Here is a 15305-nt window from a genome sequence, read left to right as displayed (position 1 = left end):
AAAGAGATGAAATCCAAAATCTGCCCCCTTTATTTTGTCTTAAAAAACCGCCCCAACACTAAAAGACCCCAGCCTAAAAACACATTAACAGCATAGTTGTTAAGCTGTTGTTTTCCTTGTTAATTTTCCTAGGGAAGCGTCAGATTCACCACTTGGGAAACCAGCTCCAACTCAATCAGCATTGCCTGGATACTGCCTTCAATTTTTTCAAGATGGCAGTGAGCAAACATCTGACTCGGGGCAGAAAGAGGACCCACGTCATCGCTGCCTGTCTCTACCTGGTGTGCAGGACAGAGGGAACTCCTCGTATCCTTTCACTGTTAGAAAATATCAATAAATAGAAGACTCACTTTTAGCAAGTCAACTATCCCAGTCAGACCTTGTTTCGGAATGTGGAAAGGTAAGTGTTCAAGAGCTAGCTTGGTCATGGCTGGGTTTATACATGGAAGTGAATAGGAGTGTTTCCTGTGATTCAAGTAAATTCATTCCCTGTCTAAATGTGCAATACTTAGTATTTAATGCTATAAATGTCCCTCTGCCTCTCATCACTAACTCTGAATTTCTTCTTTCACAACATTTGCTTCAAGTATAAAATTGCACTTCCCCTGTGCTTTGCTAGGGTTTATTATTTGTGGACTTTTTTTTTTTTTTAATTTTGTTTTTCTCTTTTAAAGTGAATGACAGTTATCCCCAAAACTTCTGCAGTGTCAGCATCAAAGAACAGATTAGAATTCCAGTGGGTTTTTGATCAACATACTTGGATTTCCTTCTTCTCATACTTGCAGGAAGGACAGTATCACTCCTGTTTTAGTTCTTGAAAAAAAAAATTCATAAATTCTGAAATTTGCTCAAAAATCATACAGGAAATCAAACCTGTACACCAGGCTGGAGGTGCACACAGGACAGATTTCCAAGTGAGTACTCCCTGCTTTACCATCCCTTTTTTTTGTCTTGGGGAACTTAATTAAAATCCACATAAACTTTAAATACTGATGACCATCCAAATTAATTTGTTTTATAAATTTTTTATTTCTTGTTTTATATATTTTTATTTCTTTAATGTTGTATTTTAGTTGCTGGAATTCAGAGTTTAATATCAAACAATCACTTCTGTTGCTCTGGCTCTGAGCAACCTGGTCTAGTGAAAGGTGTCCCTCCCTATGGCAGAGGTATTGGGACTGGATGTATTTTAAGGCTTCTTCCAACCCCCAAACCATTCTCTCATTTTATCATTCTACAATTCTGTGTTTGGTTTCTTTCTACTTTAAAATAATATATTCACATCTTCAGTATTCTGATTTGATGCTTTTAATAGATTGCTGCTCTCATTCTGTATTTTTGCAGTTGAACAGTTTAGCTTTCTTTTTAAGACTGAGATGATTTTTTTTGTCGTTTCAGAAAATATATTCAGTATTCTAAAAGTAGTACTTTCTGATCTTGTAGTAGTGTTGTGGTAATTGTATTTGCATGTTTTAAAAAAATATGGTTTTGCAGGAATAATGGAATTAAAAGGCAGGCTTGCTGCCTATTACACTGGTTTTTTCCTACTGTAAAGTGTCCATGTGGACTTTGAACATTAGCACTCTATCACTGCCATAAAGATAGTGTTGATTTTAAGGTGTTACCAGTATTTTGATAATGTATCTTCCGGGTAACTGCCTGAAAGAGGGTGGAATTAGATTAGCTATTAAAAAATTCTTTACAGTGAGGAAACTGAGGGCTTGGCACAGGTTGCCCAGAGCAGCTGTGGCTGCCCCATTCCTGGGACTGTTCAAGGCCAGGCTGGATGGGGCTTAAACAACCTGGTCTGCTGGAAGGTGTCCCTGCCCACAGCAGGGATGTTGAAAATAAGTTATCTCAAAGATCCCTTTTATGATTCTGTCTTATATTTATGCTCATGTCATGTTCAAAGTAATTTTTTTACAGTTGTTATTTGATACTTCTGAATGATAGCCCAGCTGTAATTTCCAAGTCCATTTTTCCCCACTGATAGGGATAAAAAGCATTTGAAGAAGTGAGGGCTGTGAGAGGCAGGTAGGTGCACTGCAATGTTCAGCCATCTGTGCAGCAAGTGCAGCTAACGTAGCAAACAAATAAAGCAAAAATAATTTACTTCTTTTTTAACCTTCTCCAAAGTATTTCAGCGTGTATCTCACTTATGTGCAAGATGTACTGATCTGGTTGACACTTAATAAATCCCTAAATGAATTTCCCAGCTTTCTTTGTTAAATGGAGATAATGTCCTGTGTGACACTTCACATAAAATACTAGGAGTAAAGTATGAATAAAACTGCAAAGATGAGTTCTGTCTTTCTCTATCAATAATGCTCCACCCTCATTTGCACAGTTACTGTGCTGCCTGGGAATGAAAAGGTTGTTATGCATGTCCATAAAGCTCAACTTTTTTTAGGGTTTTTCTTTTTTTTTTTTTTTTTTTAATCCATTAGATAAACCTCATTTTGTCATTGATATTAAGAGTTTAACCTTTATCACTTTGGGAGAGGGAGTTCATTCAGCTTCTGCCTCTGTTCTGCTATGGTTTTTTTGTTTGTTTTGTTTTGTATTACTATTTAAAATCCAGTGTAGTTTAAAAAACTAAGTCCAACATTTAAAAAATAAATTATGGACTCTCAACACTGAAATACAAAATCCTTTTTTGGTATCTTTTCCTTTCAGAAGAAACTTGAAAACCTGAGGGCAGTGGGTGCAAATTGCTGACCTTTGAAATTTGAATATGTTCAAGGCTCTGTAGATTAATTATGATGATAATCAGCATGTTATAATTGTTCCCAGCTTAAATCTGGCTCTACAGGCCTGGGCCATGGGAGGCAGGGGTGCTCCCAGGGCCTTTGGAGCACAGGGGCCAAGAGCAGGTGTAGGGAGGATGGCCATGGGACAAAGTGCTTTAACAAAAATTAAAATCCATATTCAGGGTAATGAACTTGGCATTGGTTTTGTTGTTCTGGAGAAGGTGACGAGGAGAGTTTGGAAAAGGGAGCAGTACACTGAATAATTCTGTACAAAGGGGAATTGCAGTATTTTTAACACTTCAACATTTAAATAAATACTCTGCTCAGCCACGTTCCTGAGTTAAAGTGTTCATTGGTATTGTGTTCATTCCAGAATTCTAACAAAGAAATGGGAGAGAAATTTAGAAAAGGAAGCTAAAAACTAAAGATTGGTGAAGTATTTTAGGGGAAAGAGGTGACATGGAAGAAGTAGCAAAGGGCAGCAGCATCCTCAGAACTGAGGGACAGCTCAGTAATTTTGGGTGGCCCAAATGAGTTATCCAAGTGACCTGGGAGTTGTGGAGGCAAGAGATGTTACCTGGGAACAGAACAGTGTTAGCAGTTGAAGACATCACATTTCTGAAAAAGTTGTGTGGTAGAAGGAGCAAAAATGCCTGGGGAGGTACGGGGAGATGTAGTAGGGGACTGAAGTGACAAGAAGTGTTGTGTTCTTGTGGCAGAACCAAAGGAGTGGGAAGCATTTGGAGAGGGAAAAGAGAATGTAATTGTGTCTGCAAGTTCACTTTGAGGGAGTGGAATGTATTTATCTGACATGATTATCTGCTTAGTCTTCTTTTTTTCATAATGTACATGTCGCCAGCCAGCCTCTGTGAAAATGTGAAGAATACTTTGGCCAAGTCTGCTAGTGCAGTCTGAATTATGCCTGAATAAACCTCAGCCTGAAACAGGAAAACATTATGTTCTCCTTGGTTCTTATGTATTATTTCATTAATGCAAAAATGCAAAATATTCTGGTAACTCAAGTTTTTTTGATCTGAAAAAATAGTTCCACAACTTAAGGAGAAAATAAAAATTTATTGATCTGAAGAGCAGCTTTTATTTGTAATCCTTTGCAAAGTTTTGTATGTATTAGTTGAGATGTGAATTGATTTTGCATCAGTTTATGGTTTTTATTAGGTTATGTGACACAAACCCCCATAGTTTTTCATTTGCCTTCCTTTATTGCTTGTCAGTGTTAATGTTTTCCAGGGAAAACAGCTTGCTAACTGTTAGCTGGATCTGGGAGGTGTTTCATCCTTCTGATGAGTTGCCTATAAAAACTTCAGTTTATTATTCTCTGTATAAAATGTGTGAATGTGTCTGTATTATCAATGTCAGAAGTAAAGATACAATGCAAAAAGTCCATCTGAAGGAGCCAGTGGTTTTCAGACCCTCAGGTGTGATGGAAGCTGTTGTCCCTGTCCCAGGGGCTGAGTGATGCTGAGCCTTTCCAGTGATGTCTGACTTTGTCTGGCACTGCCAGCGCTCTGGGCACTTCAGGCTCTGCCTTTTAATTTGTTTCTTGGAACAGCAACAGCCCAGAGTTGTTTCTCTCTGATGTTTTGAGCAGCTTTTCCACCCCTGCCCATATCAGAATGGAAACAAAGGGACTTTAGCTGGTCCCGCCGTTCCCGAGAGAGGGAATTTGGGAAGAGCCAGGCAGGGTGTCTGAGTGCCCTATGGGCTCAGCTGTCACCTGTGCCTGCCCCAGGCTCACTCAGGGACAGTGACAGCCTGGCCAGGGTTTTCCAGGTGGGACATCAGTTTGTTTTAATCAAGGAACATTTCATTCTGTTTGTGATCCTGTTACTGTACACAGCAGTTAGAAAAACTGCACAAGTGTCCACTCCTTTGTGTAATGTTTTCCAGTGCTACCACCTGGGGTCTTTTATAGCAGCATTTTGCATGGAAAGTGTCTTTTATCCCACACACACATACACCTTTTTTATACTATTTATTTATTCTTTTCCTTTGAAGCTCACTGAAAAATGCACCTTTAGTTGTAAACCAAATCCTGTCTTTTCAGAGCCTAGTAAATAAAACCCTTTCCACATGAGAAGAGTCCCTGCAAATTTCCCTCACTAGCTATCTTGTGTAAATATAATAAAGGTAAATTCAGGGCAGGTTTTTCTCCCTCCAGTAAAGCTGATCAGTCTCAATGGTGGGGGCTGTGGGCTGGGCAGCCTCTGAGACTGAGGTTGAATTATTCAGGGGGTTTTTGGTAGCTTTTTTTTGTCAGAGAACAGAGGTGGGATCCTCCTGGGGTCAGACCAAGGCAGCCAAGTGAGGCCTCTCTCCTGAGTTGTTTGCAAAAGAACATTTCTGAGAAATGTGTAAGAAAAATAACCTCTTCAGTTTGGGTGTGGGGAGCAGAAGGCTGTCAGGAGAACCTTTGGTGCCTACAAGTCTTTGAGATGTAAACTTGAGCTGGGTGGGAAAGCACAAGGAGCTTTTCCTCCCTGGCTTCCTGTGCCCTGTGAACCTCCCTTTTGTTTGAGGGAGGATCACGAAGGCATTGCCGGATCCCAGCAGGCAAGAAGGGTTTGGGAAAAAGCTGGGCAGCTGAATGGGGCAGCACTTTGTTATTTCCTATCTGTCTGCAGTACTTGTACTTTATTGCCAAGCTATTTGAAAGTCTCCTGCTTTAATGTGTTTATTTTCATGTCACAGAAAGGGAAGTTGCGAGTATTTATCTTCATTTCCAGGTGCAGAACTGAGGCTAAGTGACACATTCAGAGTTCCCCAGAAAATCTGTGATGGAATGAGGAACTGGTCTCTTTAATCCTTGCTCAGGCAGCAGCTCCTGGGCTTTTCTTCCATGTTGGTCTTTGCAAGAGGAGTTCAGCTAATTCCCTTCAAGCTTCAGCAGCTCTGTCAGCTCCATGTGGTCTGGGGAGGCTTTGTACAGCCTCGCCATGAGAACCTTTGATGGATTCAATCTTTGTTTCTCTACTAACACTTCAAGGTCTGTCTTTGCAAGGAAAAGGGCAAGACTTCCTTTTTTATTAGAAATGAAAAATTATATCTCCAGCAATCTTTTGACCTCTACTAAAACTTCCTGGAGCCAGCAGGCCTTAGTGTTCCTGATTAAAAAGTTAACTTTTGAAATTAGGCTTTAATCAAGAAAATTTTAAAGCTGTGGTTAGGGAGGTTAATAAAACCAGTTTCTATTTCTCTCTGGTTAAGGACTTTCTTTTTAGTAACTGACCTTTTACTTTTTTTTTTTTTCTTAACTGGTCTTGCATTGAAAATGTGTTTTGTTCAAGTGTGGAGTGTGACAAGGACATATGAGAATAAAAATGGATTTTAAATTGCATGGTTAAAATACATATAATATTTACTGAGGCAAATTACTTAATTTCAGTGTGTGGAAAGAGATGCCAAGATCTTCACAGTAAGTTAAATAGAATATTTTCAGTTGGAACTGTCCAACTGCTTGACCAATTCAGGGCTGACCAAAAGTTATACCATGTTGTTAAGGGCATTTTCCAAATGCTTCTTAAGCACTGACAGCCTGGGGGCTTTGACCATCTCTCTAGGAACCTTGTTCCAGTGTTTGACCACATTCTTGGTGGAGAAATGTTTCCTAATGAAGCATTTGCTTGAACTTGAAGGCTTGCAAAACCCTTGTTCACTTAATTTCAAAATGAAGCCTTAAAATTGCTGTGTTTTTAGCAGATGGATTTTAGCTGGAAGAGCTTCATCTATTAAGAAAAAATTGCTGCCTTAAATAGGGTGTGTCTGTTGTTGCCCCATGTCATTTACATAGATTTCCAAAGAGTTAGGTGTTTAGTAATGCTTGGCTTTTGAGATCATTCCTGTTTAGTACCACATGAGAAAATGCTGGAGATGTAGGGAAGAGGGCAGCCAGGGACAGCAATAGAAATTTAATTTCTGCACCTTAATTTCTCCCCATCACCCTCTCCTCCAGCCAGGGCTAGATCTGCTGAACTTCAACAACAGGGCTCATGACCTGAAGCCTGCATATCATATCCAGTCTGCTTTTCCATGGAATGAAGCAGAATCATATAATCTTTCACTTGCAGTGCTGCCTCACACATTTTTTTCTCTGTAAAGAAGGATGTATACAGCAAGTGTGGTGCTGAGAGAATCACGTGTTTTGTGTTTCCAGTTGCTGGGAAAGTAAAATTTTCCTTTCCATGTGCTCATTGACATCATGTATTCCACTGTGTGGCTCTGTCCTCTTCCCTGCTGCATCCCCTTACTGCCAGGGCTGCAGTGGGGCAGAAGGAGCCTCTCAGATATCTCACCTGGCCTCCAGCTGTGTTGCAGAAGAGCCTGTGTTTCCTCTGGATGCCTTTGTAGCATCTGAAGTGGTGCTGGGTGCTTGAATTGCTCCACTTGTGTCTGGTGCTTTGCAGTGTTTTTAATTTTAAAGAGAATTCCTTCTTGAGGAGATAATAACCTGAAGCCTTTCAAACTGGTTGTGTGGCTCTGCACCCTGGGGGACAGGGCTGGGGACATGATTAGTGGCCCTCAGGTTCTCCTCTCATCCCTTGGAGGGGAAAGGCATAAACCTGAGTCAGATGTGGCAGGAGAACAGTGAGTGTGATTGCTGACTGGAATTATCCTGCAGGGTGCCCTGCTCTGGAATCATCGCGGCTTTCTGCTGGGAGCCTGCAATTTTAATGTGGAGATTCTGTACTTGGGTGATTTCCTTTGTTCCTTTGAGATGCTGAAAATATAAAAGGGGAAGGGAACTTTACATTGTGGTTTGTGTCAACTCAACATCTGACTGTTTAAATCCTTGTGCTAAATGCCCATCACGGATGCTGCAGGGAGGGAGGGGAAAAGCTGCTGTAAGTGCAGTAGTGATAATTGACCCACTTAAGAGAGCTGCTCTAATTTTGCATGTTACAGCATCCTGGAAATTCAGATAAGAATGTTGATCTCTCCAGCTAATAGGATTTCTAAATATATCATCCAAAAGAAGCAGGAGGACTGCAATTTTGCACGCATATGTGTGTGCTCAGGCTAGTGTTTTGTTTAAGAACTGCACACTCTGGAAATTTGCTTTTCTGTTCACTTGTTACTAACTCTGGATAAAATAGAGCTTGACCTTTGGTCCTGCCAAGGGGAGACCTGATCATGCTCCATTAAATTCACTGATGAAATTCTCACCAGCTTTTGTGTAGAGGGGTGACCAACTTTTTTCCTTTCAGGATGTTGGTACACAGCAGGTGGCTCAAATTGTCAGCTTTTCCATAATGCAGCATTAAACAAACCATCTGCAGAGATGGAGAGGGGGACAGGGTCACAAGATGGCCTATCAAGATTACAGGTTTTGGCTGGTGTTGATGGCTTTGTTTTCCTCATTTAAGGGAAATTTTGAACAGTAGAGGTCAAAATATTACTCTTTTGAAATCTGTCTGCAGAAATACTTTATTGCTTTGCAGAGCAGAGTATTTCAAGCCTCTCTCTGGGCAGATTTTTCTCAAAGCACAGCACTGGAGTGGCCTCACATCCAGTCCTGGGTGCAGTTTTGGGCACCACAATATAAAAAAGACATGAAGTTGTGAGAGTGTCCAAAGGAGGGCCACGAGGATGGTGAGCAGCTGTGAGGAGAGGCCACACGAGGGACAGCTGAGGTCTTGGGTGTTGTTCAGCCTGGAAAAGAGGAGGCTGAGGGGAGACCTCATTGCAGCCTAAAACTTCCTCGTGGGGGAGCAGGAGGGGCAGACACTGATGTCCTTTCTGTGGTGACAGTGACAGGACCCAAGGGAATGGCCTGAAGCTGTGGCAGGGGAGGTTTAGGTTGGATATCAGGATCTTCACCTAGAGAGTGACTGGGCACTGGAACAGCTCCCCAGGGAAGTGATCACAGCACAAAGCCTGGCAGAGCTCAAGAAATGCTTGGACAGTGCTCTTGGACATATGGTGTGATTCTTGAGGTGTCTTGTGCAGGGCTAGGAGTTGGACTTTGATGATTCTTGTGGGCCCTGTTGAACTCAGGATGTTCTGTGACTGCTGAAAACCTCGGGGTTTACAATCAGTAGAGCTGCTGCACTTACATTGTTTTAATTCTGGAGGTCCTTTGCTCATCATACCTTCCCAAACAAGAATCACTGTTGCCTTTTGAAATGAAGGGACAGGATTCTGGGATAGGTTCACTGCAGCCTTTGTGACTCTGGGCTTGAATTACATGATGTGTGGGTAGGAGAAGTGTTTGGCAACCCTGTGCTCCATCACCACGTCAGGCCTTGTGTAACTCATAAATACTTAGAGCAGAAACATCTGAGCCAGATTTTTAATGTGTGCAATACTGGACTGTTATTGCATGAATAAAAATAATAATTAATGAAATGAATTGCATGATCTGTCTTCTTAGTAATTAGCTTCCAGTTTGGGGTGTCTGAACTGATGAGACATTCTCATGGTAAAGGTGAAACAAGGAGAGAACCAGAAGCAGGGAGTGGGAGAGAGACAAACACATCAGTAATTCTGGGGTAGAAACAGAAGGGGCAGCTCTCACTGGCAGCACTGAGGGGGTGAAGCTGAAAGGTGGTGGCAAAGGCAGGAGGGATAACACAGGAACAACGTCAGGATGAGTTCTGGGTGATGGATGAGGGGAGGGAAGTGTGATGGCAGAGAGGCCTCCTTCCAGGGAAACAAATACAAAGGAGGGATGATAAGGAAGGGATCACACCTCTGATGTCTTTGACCTTCAGCGATCCTTGCATGCTTGTGAAAATAAATATTTAACAATCTTCTTAAAGCTTGTTTAAAAGAGGAAATAATTAAGTTGGCTCTCTGCTTAATACGGTTTATCTCGGCATCTGAATTTTGGGGCTTATGTCAGCAAAAGCAGAATTATAACTGGGTGGTGTTTTGACCTGATGGGAGCTAATATGTTGCTAACACCAGCTGAATAAAAACAGTGGGGTACAGCCTGTCATTGTGCAGCACATTCTTGCTTTTGTCAGAGGATGTGCTGGATATGGTGTGGAATGAGGAGGAGACTCTTCCCCTTCCTTCCCTGCATGGCCATGCTCCTCTTAAGAAAAAAAAAGAAAAAAAAAAAAAAGAAAAAGAAAAAAAGCATTACCTGATGCTAAATCCTGATAGCAAATGTGATCAATTATGGTTGATGTTTTTGATTTGGTCACTGAAAAATATTCCTGGTTGTAGCCATCACTAATATTTGATGCATTTTAATACTTTAAAAGTCAATTAGAGAATTAAACGCTTTCTTTCATTAAAATACGAGATTGTGTATTTGAATTTTAATGCAGTAAGAATGCTGCCTCAGAACACAAATTCATTTTATTAGATTAATTAAGATCAGTAATGCAAAATAGGTTGAACAAAAGCCAGTGCTTTGCGACCTATAAGCCCTTCTGTGCTTGCTATCTGCAAATATTTTAGCTTGAGGTTTTCTCAAATTGTGTCCACTTTTATCCTATTCTTAAGTCTTATGCAGCTTTTTCTGTCTTGGCAGTTTTTGATGTCGTAAGAACAAAGTGAAGGTATATCAGAGAAACAATATTACCTGTCAAATTTGTTTTGTAAAAACAGGATTCATTCTCACACCTGACCTGGCCTTATATCTTGAAAGTGGTCTTGATAATGATTTCTCACATCCTAGTAAAGTATAAGTCTTTTAAAAATGGGTAAAGGTCCTTCTCAAAAGCTGCCTCTTTCCTTCAGATGTTCGTCACTAGGATTTTGTTTGCATGATGTAATTTTCTTAAACCTCCCACTAGAATTGCTTGTCAGGGAAACATTTTTAGCGTTTTGTAGCTCCTGCCAAGTGCAATGGGGAGCTGAGCCTTTTCTAACTTTCCCCTGCTCCTCTGCCTTTACGGCGAGCCCGTGTCCTTCCTCGAAGGCAAAGAAAATGTCTTTTCAGTTCAGCTGCCAGACTGGCTCAGTATTGTTGTGAGTATGAATGATGTAATACTCAATCACATGGTGGTATGTCTGCTATTTTCCCCTCTTTGAGAGAGAGAATAATCTTTCCATCTCATCCAGTTTCAAGAGTCTGGGAAAATAGCAGCCTTAAATGAGGCCCAAAAGAACCAAAATCTTGATTTCTTCCAGAGCTTTTCTTTTGAAGCCAGATGTTCCCCATGTCTTCTTTATTTTGACTTGCTAATTGGAAATAAGATGTTAAAGATAACGTGTGCTCTGAAGCTTGTATATTGTGTATTTTATTTGGTTTTAATCCTTTAAACATTTGACAATAAAACATAAATTGCAGAGCTCTCATCTTTACATCAGCTGTAAGTGAATCATTTAAGTTTTCAACATCCTTCCAGTGTGGGAGAAACACAGTAGTCTCAGTGATGTTTTGGCTGCATGTGTTAGTAAAGTGCTATGAGATTTGCTAATCAGTATTTTTTAAATGGAGATACATTGTTGTTTCTTCAATGAAAGAGCAGCTTGGTTCCCAAATATAAAGTCTTAGCTTATGCCTAGGCAGGGAGTAGAAATCTTAGTGCTCTTCAGATTCCTTTTGTGTTGATATGCAAGGAGGAACAGTGGACAATATATTTTATGTTGTCATGTATCATAATGGAAAGCAAATTTTGAAGAGGGGGAGATACACAGACTGAAAAAAGAAGGCTTTTAGTGTGGACAAAAAATAGCATGTAACTTCTACTGGGCTATAATATTTTTAATATGGAGAGAAAACTGTGCAGTGTAAATGCATATTCAGCAATATGACATGTACTAACTGAAATGGAAAAGTCCTTATTACATAAAAACCAGAACTCCAGACATTGCCTCTGTCTTATTGTCAGGAGAAATTCTCACCTTATCTTTTAGGTTTTATAGTATTTTGCCTTCTGCAATTGCTCTTTTCAACTTTTTATTGTGCCTGTAGTGGCCTTGCAGCTTCCAAGGGAAAACAAAGTTGGTTTTTCATTTCAGGGGCTGTAATGTGTGGCACAACTCTAGGGCAAACAAGGAGCTGGTGTTTCAAATTAGACTGCGGAAAATTGAGAGGTTACCTGAACCTGCTTGCTTCTGAGAAAGCACCACTGTGCTCTTGCTTTGCAAGGATTTTGCCTCATTCTAGTTCACTTGCATTAAAAATACACTTTTTTTCTTTCCGTAATGAATCCATGGTTTCCAGTGTAATGCCTTTCTGCCTGTCCATCTCTGAAGGCTCTGAGATTATAGATGCTTTTCTTGCTTTTGGACAAAAGATCTGGGCTGTCTAAATTGAGATTGTTTCTTTTGAAATTTGCCATTGAAATCACCAGTGGATCATCCTTGGTCTCCAGGGAAATGAGGAAAGAAATGCAAAATAATTTTCAGTCATTACTGAGGAACTCTTCTTTTAAAGAGACTCTGGGAGGTTGCAGCTGCTGCCTCTCACTTGGTACCTGGGATCAGAGAACATTCAATTTGTATTTATCTGGAGATCAAAGTTTGGTTTTCCCATGTGAGTGCTTTTAACTTCTGCAGAATCTAGGCTGAATTTTCTTTTCCATTTGAAAACTTCTGGTCCTTAAAGGATCAGTCTTCTAGAGGATGCACCAGCTGGGGTGCATCTGTGCTGCTGTCTCTCAGGGACTCCCAGATCACTGCATTCTTGTCACATCTGGAGGACCCAGTTCATTGCCAATAATTATTTCCAGTGCATATTGAGATTATTAATATTTTTCAGTGGAAAAATATTTTTTTGTCAGTGTCCAGTTTAATATTTATTATCATTCACTTTGACTCCAGACTCTCCCTGTGGCAGAGGAAAGCAACTCAAGTGTTGAATTCTGCTGCTGTTCTCATTCCTCAGACTTTGAATGGGTGGCTTCAGTGTCTCAGCTGTTTCTCACAGTCATTCAATGGTGAAACAAGAGAATGCTCCAGTCCTTGATTTCTGCTGATAATGCTGGCAGCCCTCCCAGCAGAGCTGTGAATTGGTCACTTTTCCTCCTGTTTCAGCTGGGGAATTTGGGAGCACCATCAGAAGCAGAGAACATTGCCTGAGAGGCAGTATCCACAACGTGAGGGCAGCATCAAAAAAAGAAGCTTCAAAATGTAGCTTGACAAAAGTGTTTTATTACAACAGTCCTGCCTACTGACAGGCTCTAGGGTAGGATGAAAGACAATACAGGGTATTTTCCACTCCAGCAGTCAGAGGTGTGATACAGGGAAATGTTTGTACAGGTAATGTATCTGAGGGTGATGAAATATGTAGAAAAGCCTGTGCCCTATGCAGGATTGTAGAATAATTTAGATTAGAAGGGGCCTATGGAAGTAATTTCTCCATTCCCTACTTACATCCTTAGAAGATTCCTGAAGCCCTGCTCTGGTTGAGTGTTGATTGTCTTTAGCAATGAACATGTCATGTTCTCTCTGGGCTTTACTACCATCATGCCAAAGGGGTTTTTTTTTCCAAATATGTAAACAGATTTTTTTTCATGCTACAGTTTGCTTCTGAGAAGAATTTGGCTCCTTGGTGCCCTCTCATTAGGCAGACAGTGTTAGGTGTCCCCTAAAGCCAGGCTGACAAGCCAGGCTCTCTCAGCTTTTCCTTGTAAATCCCATGTTCCAGCCCCTCAACCATGTCAGTGTCACTCTGATGTTCTACTGGAGAGCCCAGATCTGACCAAGGCTCTCCAGGTGCAGCCTCACTGGTAGTCAATAGAGGGGAATATCCACTTCCCTGGGCTGCTGGCTGCACTTTTGCTAACACAGCTCAGTGCCTGTTTGGCCTTTCTCAGTGCAAGAGCCCAGTGCTGGCTGCTGCTCAGCCTTTCTGTGGGATGTGCAACTGCTTTGTGCCAGCTCTTCTTCCCCTGCTCAGCCCCAGCCAGTGCTGTAGCAAAGGCTTACTCTGTCCTTGCATGTGAGGCTTTTTAGGAAGTTGGAATACAGATGCAGCTCCTGTCAGCCCAGTTCCTCTGCCTCTAAGGTCCCTTGTCAGGACCCAGGACGTCCCTCTGGCTGTCCTGAGCAGCCCAGACCCTGCCAGGGGGCTCAGAGACCCTGGCACAGAGCCCAAGATGCCCCTGTGGGTTTGATTATGACCCATGGAACAAGTTACCAACCTTAGATGAAGATCTGCAAGCCATGAAAAATTAAGTAGAATGATAGTGAATTTATCACAAGGTGGAAAAGTAGATTTTGGGGTTTTTTAGAATGGGGATTCAGGGGGCAAGATGGAGGGATCTGGGCATGTCCAGCCTTTCTCCTCCTTCTTCTTGGCCTCCATTTTCTGAGTGATGCTGGCACTTTTAGATTGGTTTAGAGTAGAAGCTCACTGTCTAACATAGGTGATAGGTATTGGAAAGTAATTGTAAACATTGTACATGTAGTTTTTAGTATAAAGACATAACACCACCCCGGGGGCAGGCAGAGTGCTTGGACTGTCTTGCTGAGCAAACCTCAGCAGGACAGGAGAAAGAATTTTATAGATAAGGAACAATAAACAACCTTGAGACCGATAAATGAAGAGCTCTGACTCTTTCTTCAAGCTCTGGGCTGGGAAAAGAGACTTTGCAACTTTTCTCGGGGTCACTGTGACCAGCTGGATGCCTGACAGCCCCTCTGAGTGCAGCTCCCCCTGTGCTGCAGGGCTCTCCCAGCTCTGTGCCATCTGCATCCCTGCCTGGGGTGCCTCCCTGTCTCACTGCTGCTGGAGACACCATTGTCCCCAGGGGATGCCTGCAGCAGCTCTCTGCTAATTGCACTTTGTGCTATTAACCACAGCCCTTCAAACCTGGCAATGCAGCCAATTCAATGCTTGCCCAGGCCAGCCAGCCAGGCCATGGTGTCTGAGCAGTTCCATTGCACGGCCCCAGTGTCCCTGAGCTGGTGTTGGCTGGGGCCATGTAGCACTGATGGGTAGGGGACACTGGGCACAGGGTGCAGCTGAGCTGTGTCTCTGCACAGGGCAGGTTTTTTGGTTGGTGCTCTCCATGGAGAATTTCTCTTTGCTCAGAGTCTGGAGCTATCTGTCTTCTGATGGGAAACACAGCAGGGCCTCATTGATATAATTTCAGGTTTTTTTAAAGTACTGGTGACTAAAACCTGTTGCTGGCTTGCACAAACCCCAGATTCACATCTGTAAGGGGAGTTAAAAGCTGAGAGGGGAGTCAGGGCTGAGCACTGCCCATTCTCCTTTTGAAGCTGTTGCTGCTGTGCAGTCTGAAACAGGGGAATTGTGAGGCCAGGAGAAAGGCAAACAAGGGGAATCTTTTGTAGGTGAATGGCCAAGCTTAGAGAGGGGGTGGGTGTACCTAGTTCAGCTTCTTTCTCTAAGGTTACTCCTGTGTGTTTCTTTTTTCACAAATGTATTAATTATATCTTATTCTCTTGACCTAATGCATAATCAGTTGTGGCAGTAGGACTGTAATTCCAGTTTGCCTCCTCCCAGCTCCTGTTGGTGGAGGTGTACAATTTATAGTGTTTTATGGAGAAGGTCAGTATTCTCATGTTCTGATTGGAGAAACCGAGGCATAGAAAGGAAGCAAAATTACTTGTTCATCAAGATGTGCATATTTTTGTGTCCTGTGTGCATCTATACCTCTTACTGCTGCCTCC

General features: G+C 41.9%; 1 protein-coding gene across 1 annotated transcript in view; it reads left to right on the top strand.

The window, feature by feature from the left end:
• Window positions 1–15305, top strand: part of BRF1 (BRF1 RNA polymerase III transcription initiation factor subunit) — a 173685-nt gene that overhangs the window by 42320 nt on the left and 116060 nt on the right. Inside the window, exon 3 of the mRNA XM_058025510.1 lies at window positions 133–306. Within this exon, the coding sequence (XP_057881493.1) occupies window positions 133–306 (174 nt within the window). The remainder of the gene's footprint in view (window positions 1–132; window positions 307–15305) is intronic.

The sequence above is a fragment of the Melospiza georgiana genome, chromosome 6 (assembly GCF_028018845.1).
Source record: "Melospiza georgiana isolate bMelGeo1 chromosome 6, bMelGeo1.pri, whole genome shotgun sequence".
NCBI lineage: Eukaryota > Metazoa > Chordata > Aves > Passeriformes > Passerellidae > Melospiza > Melospiza georgiana.
This window is presented reverse-complemented; position numbering and strand designations above follow the sequence as displayed.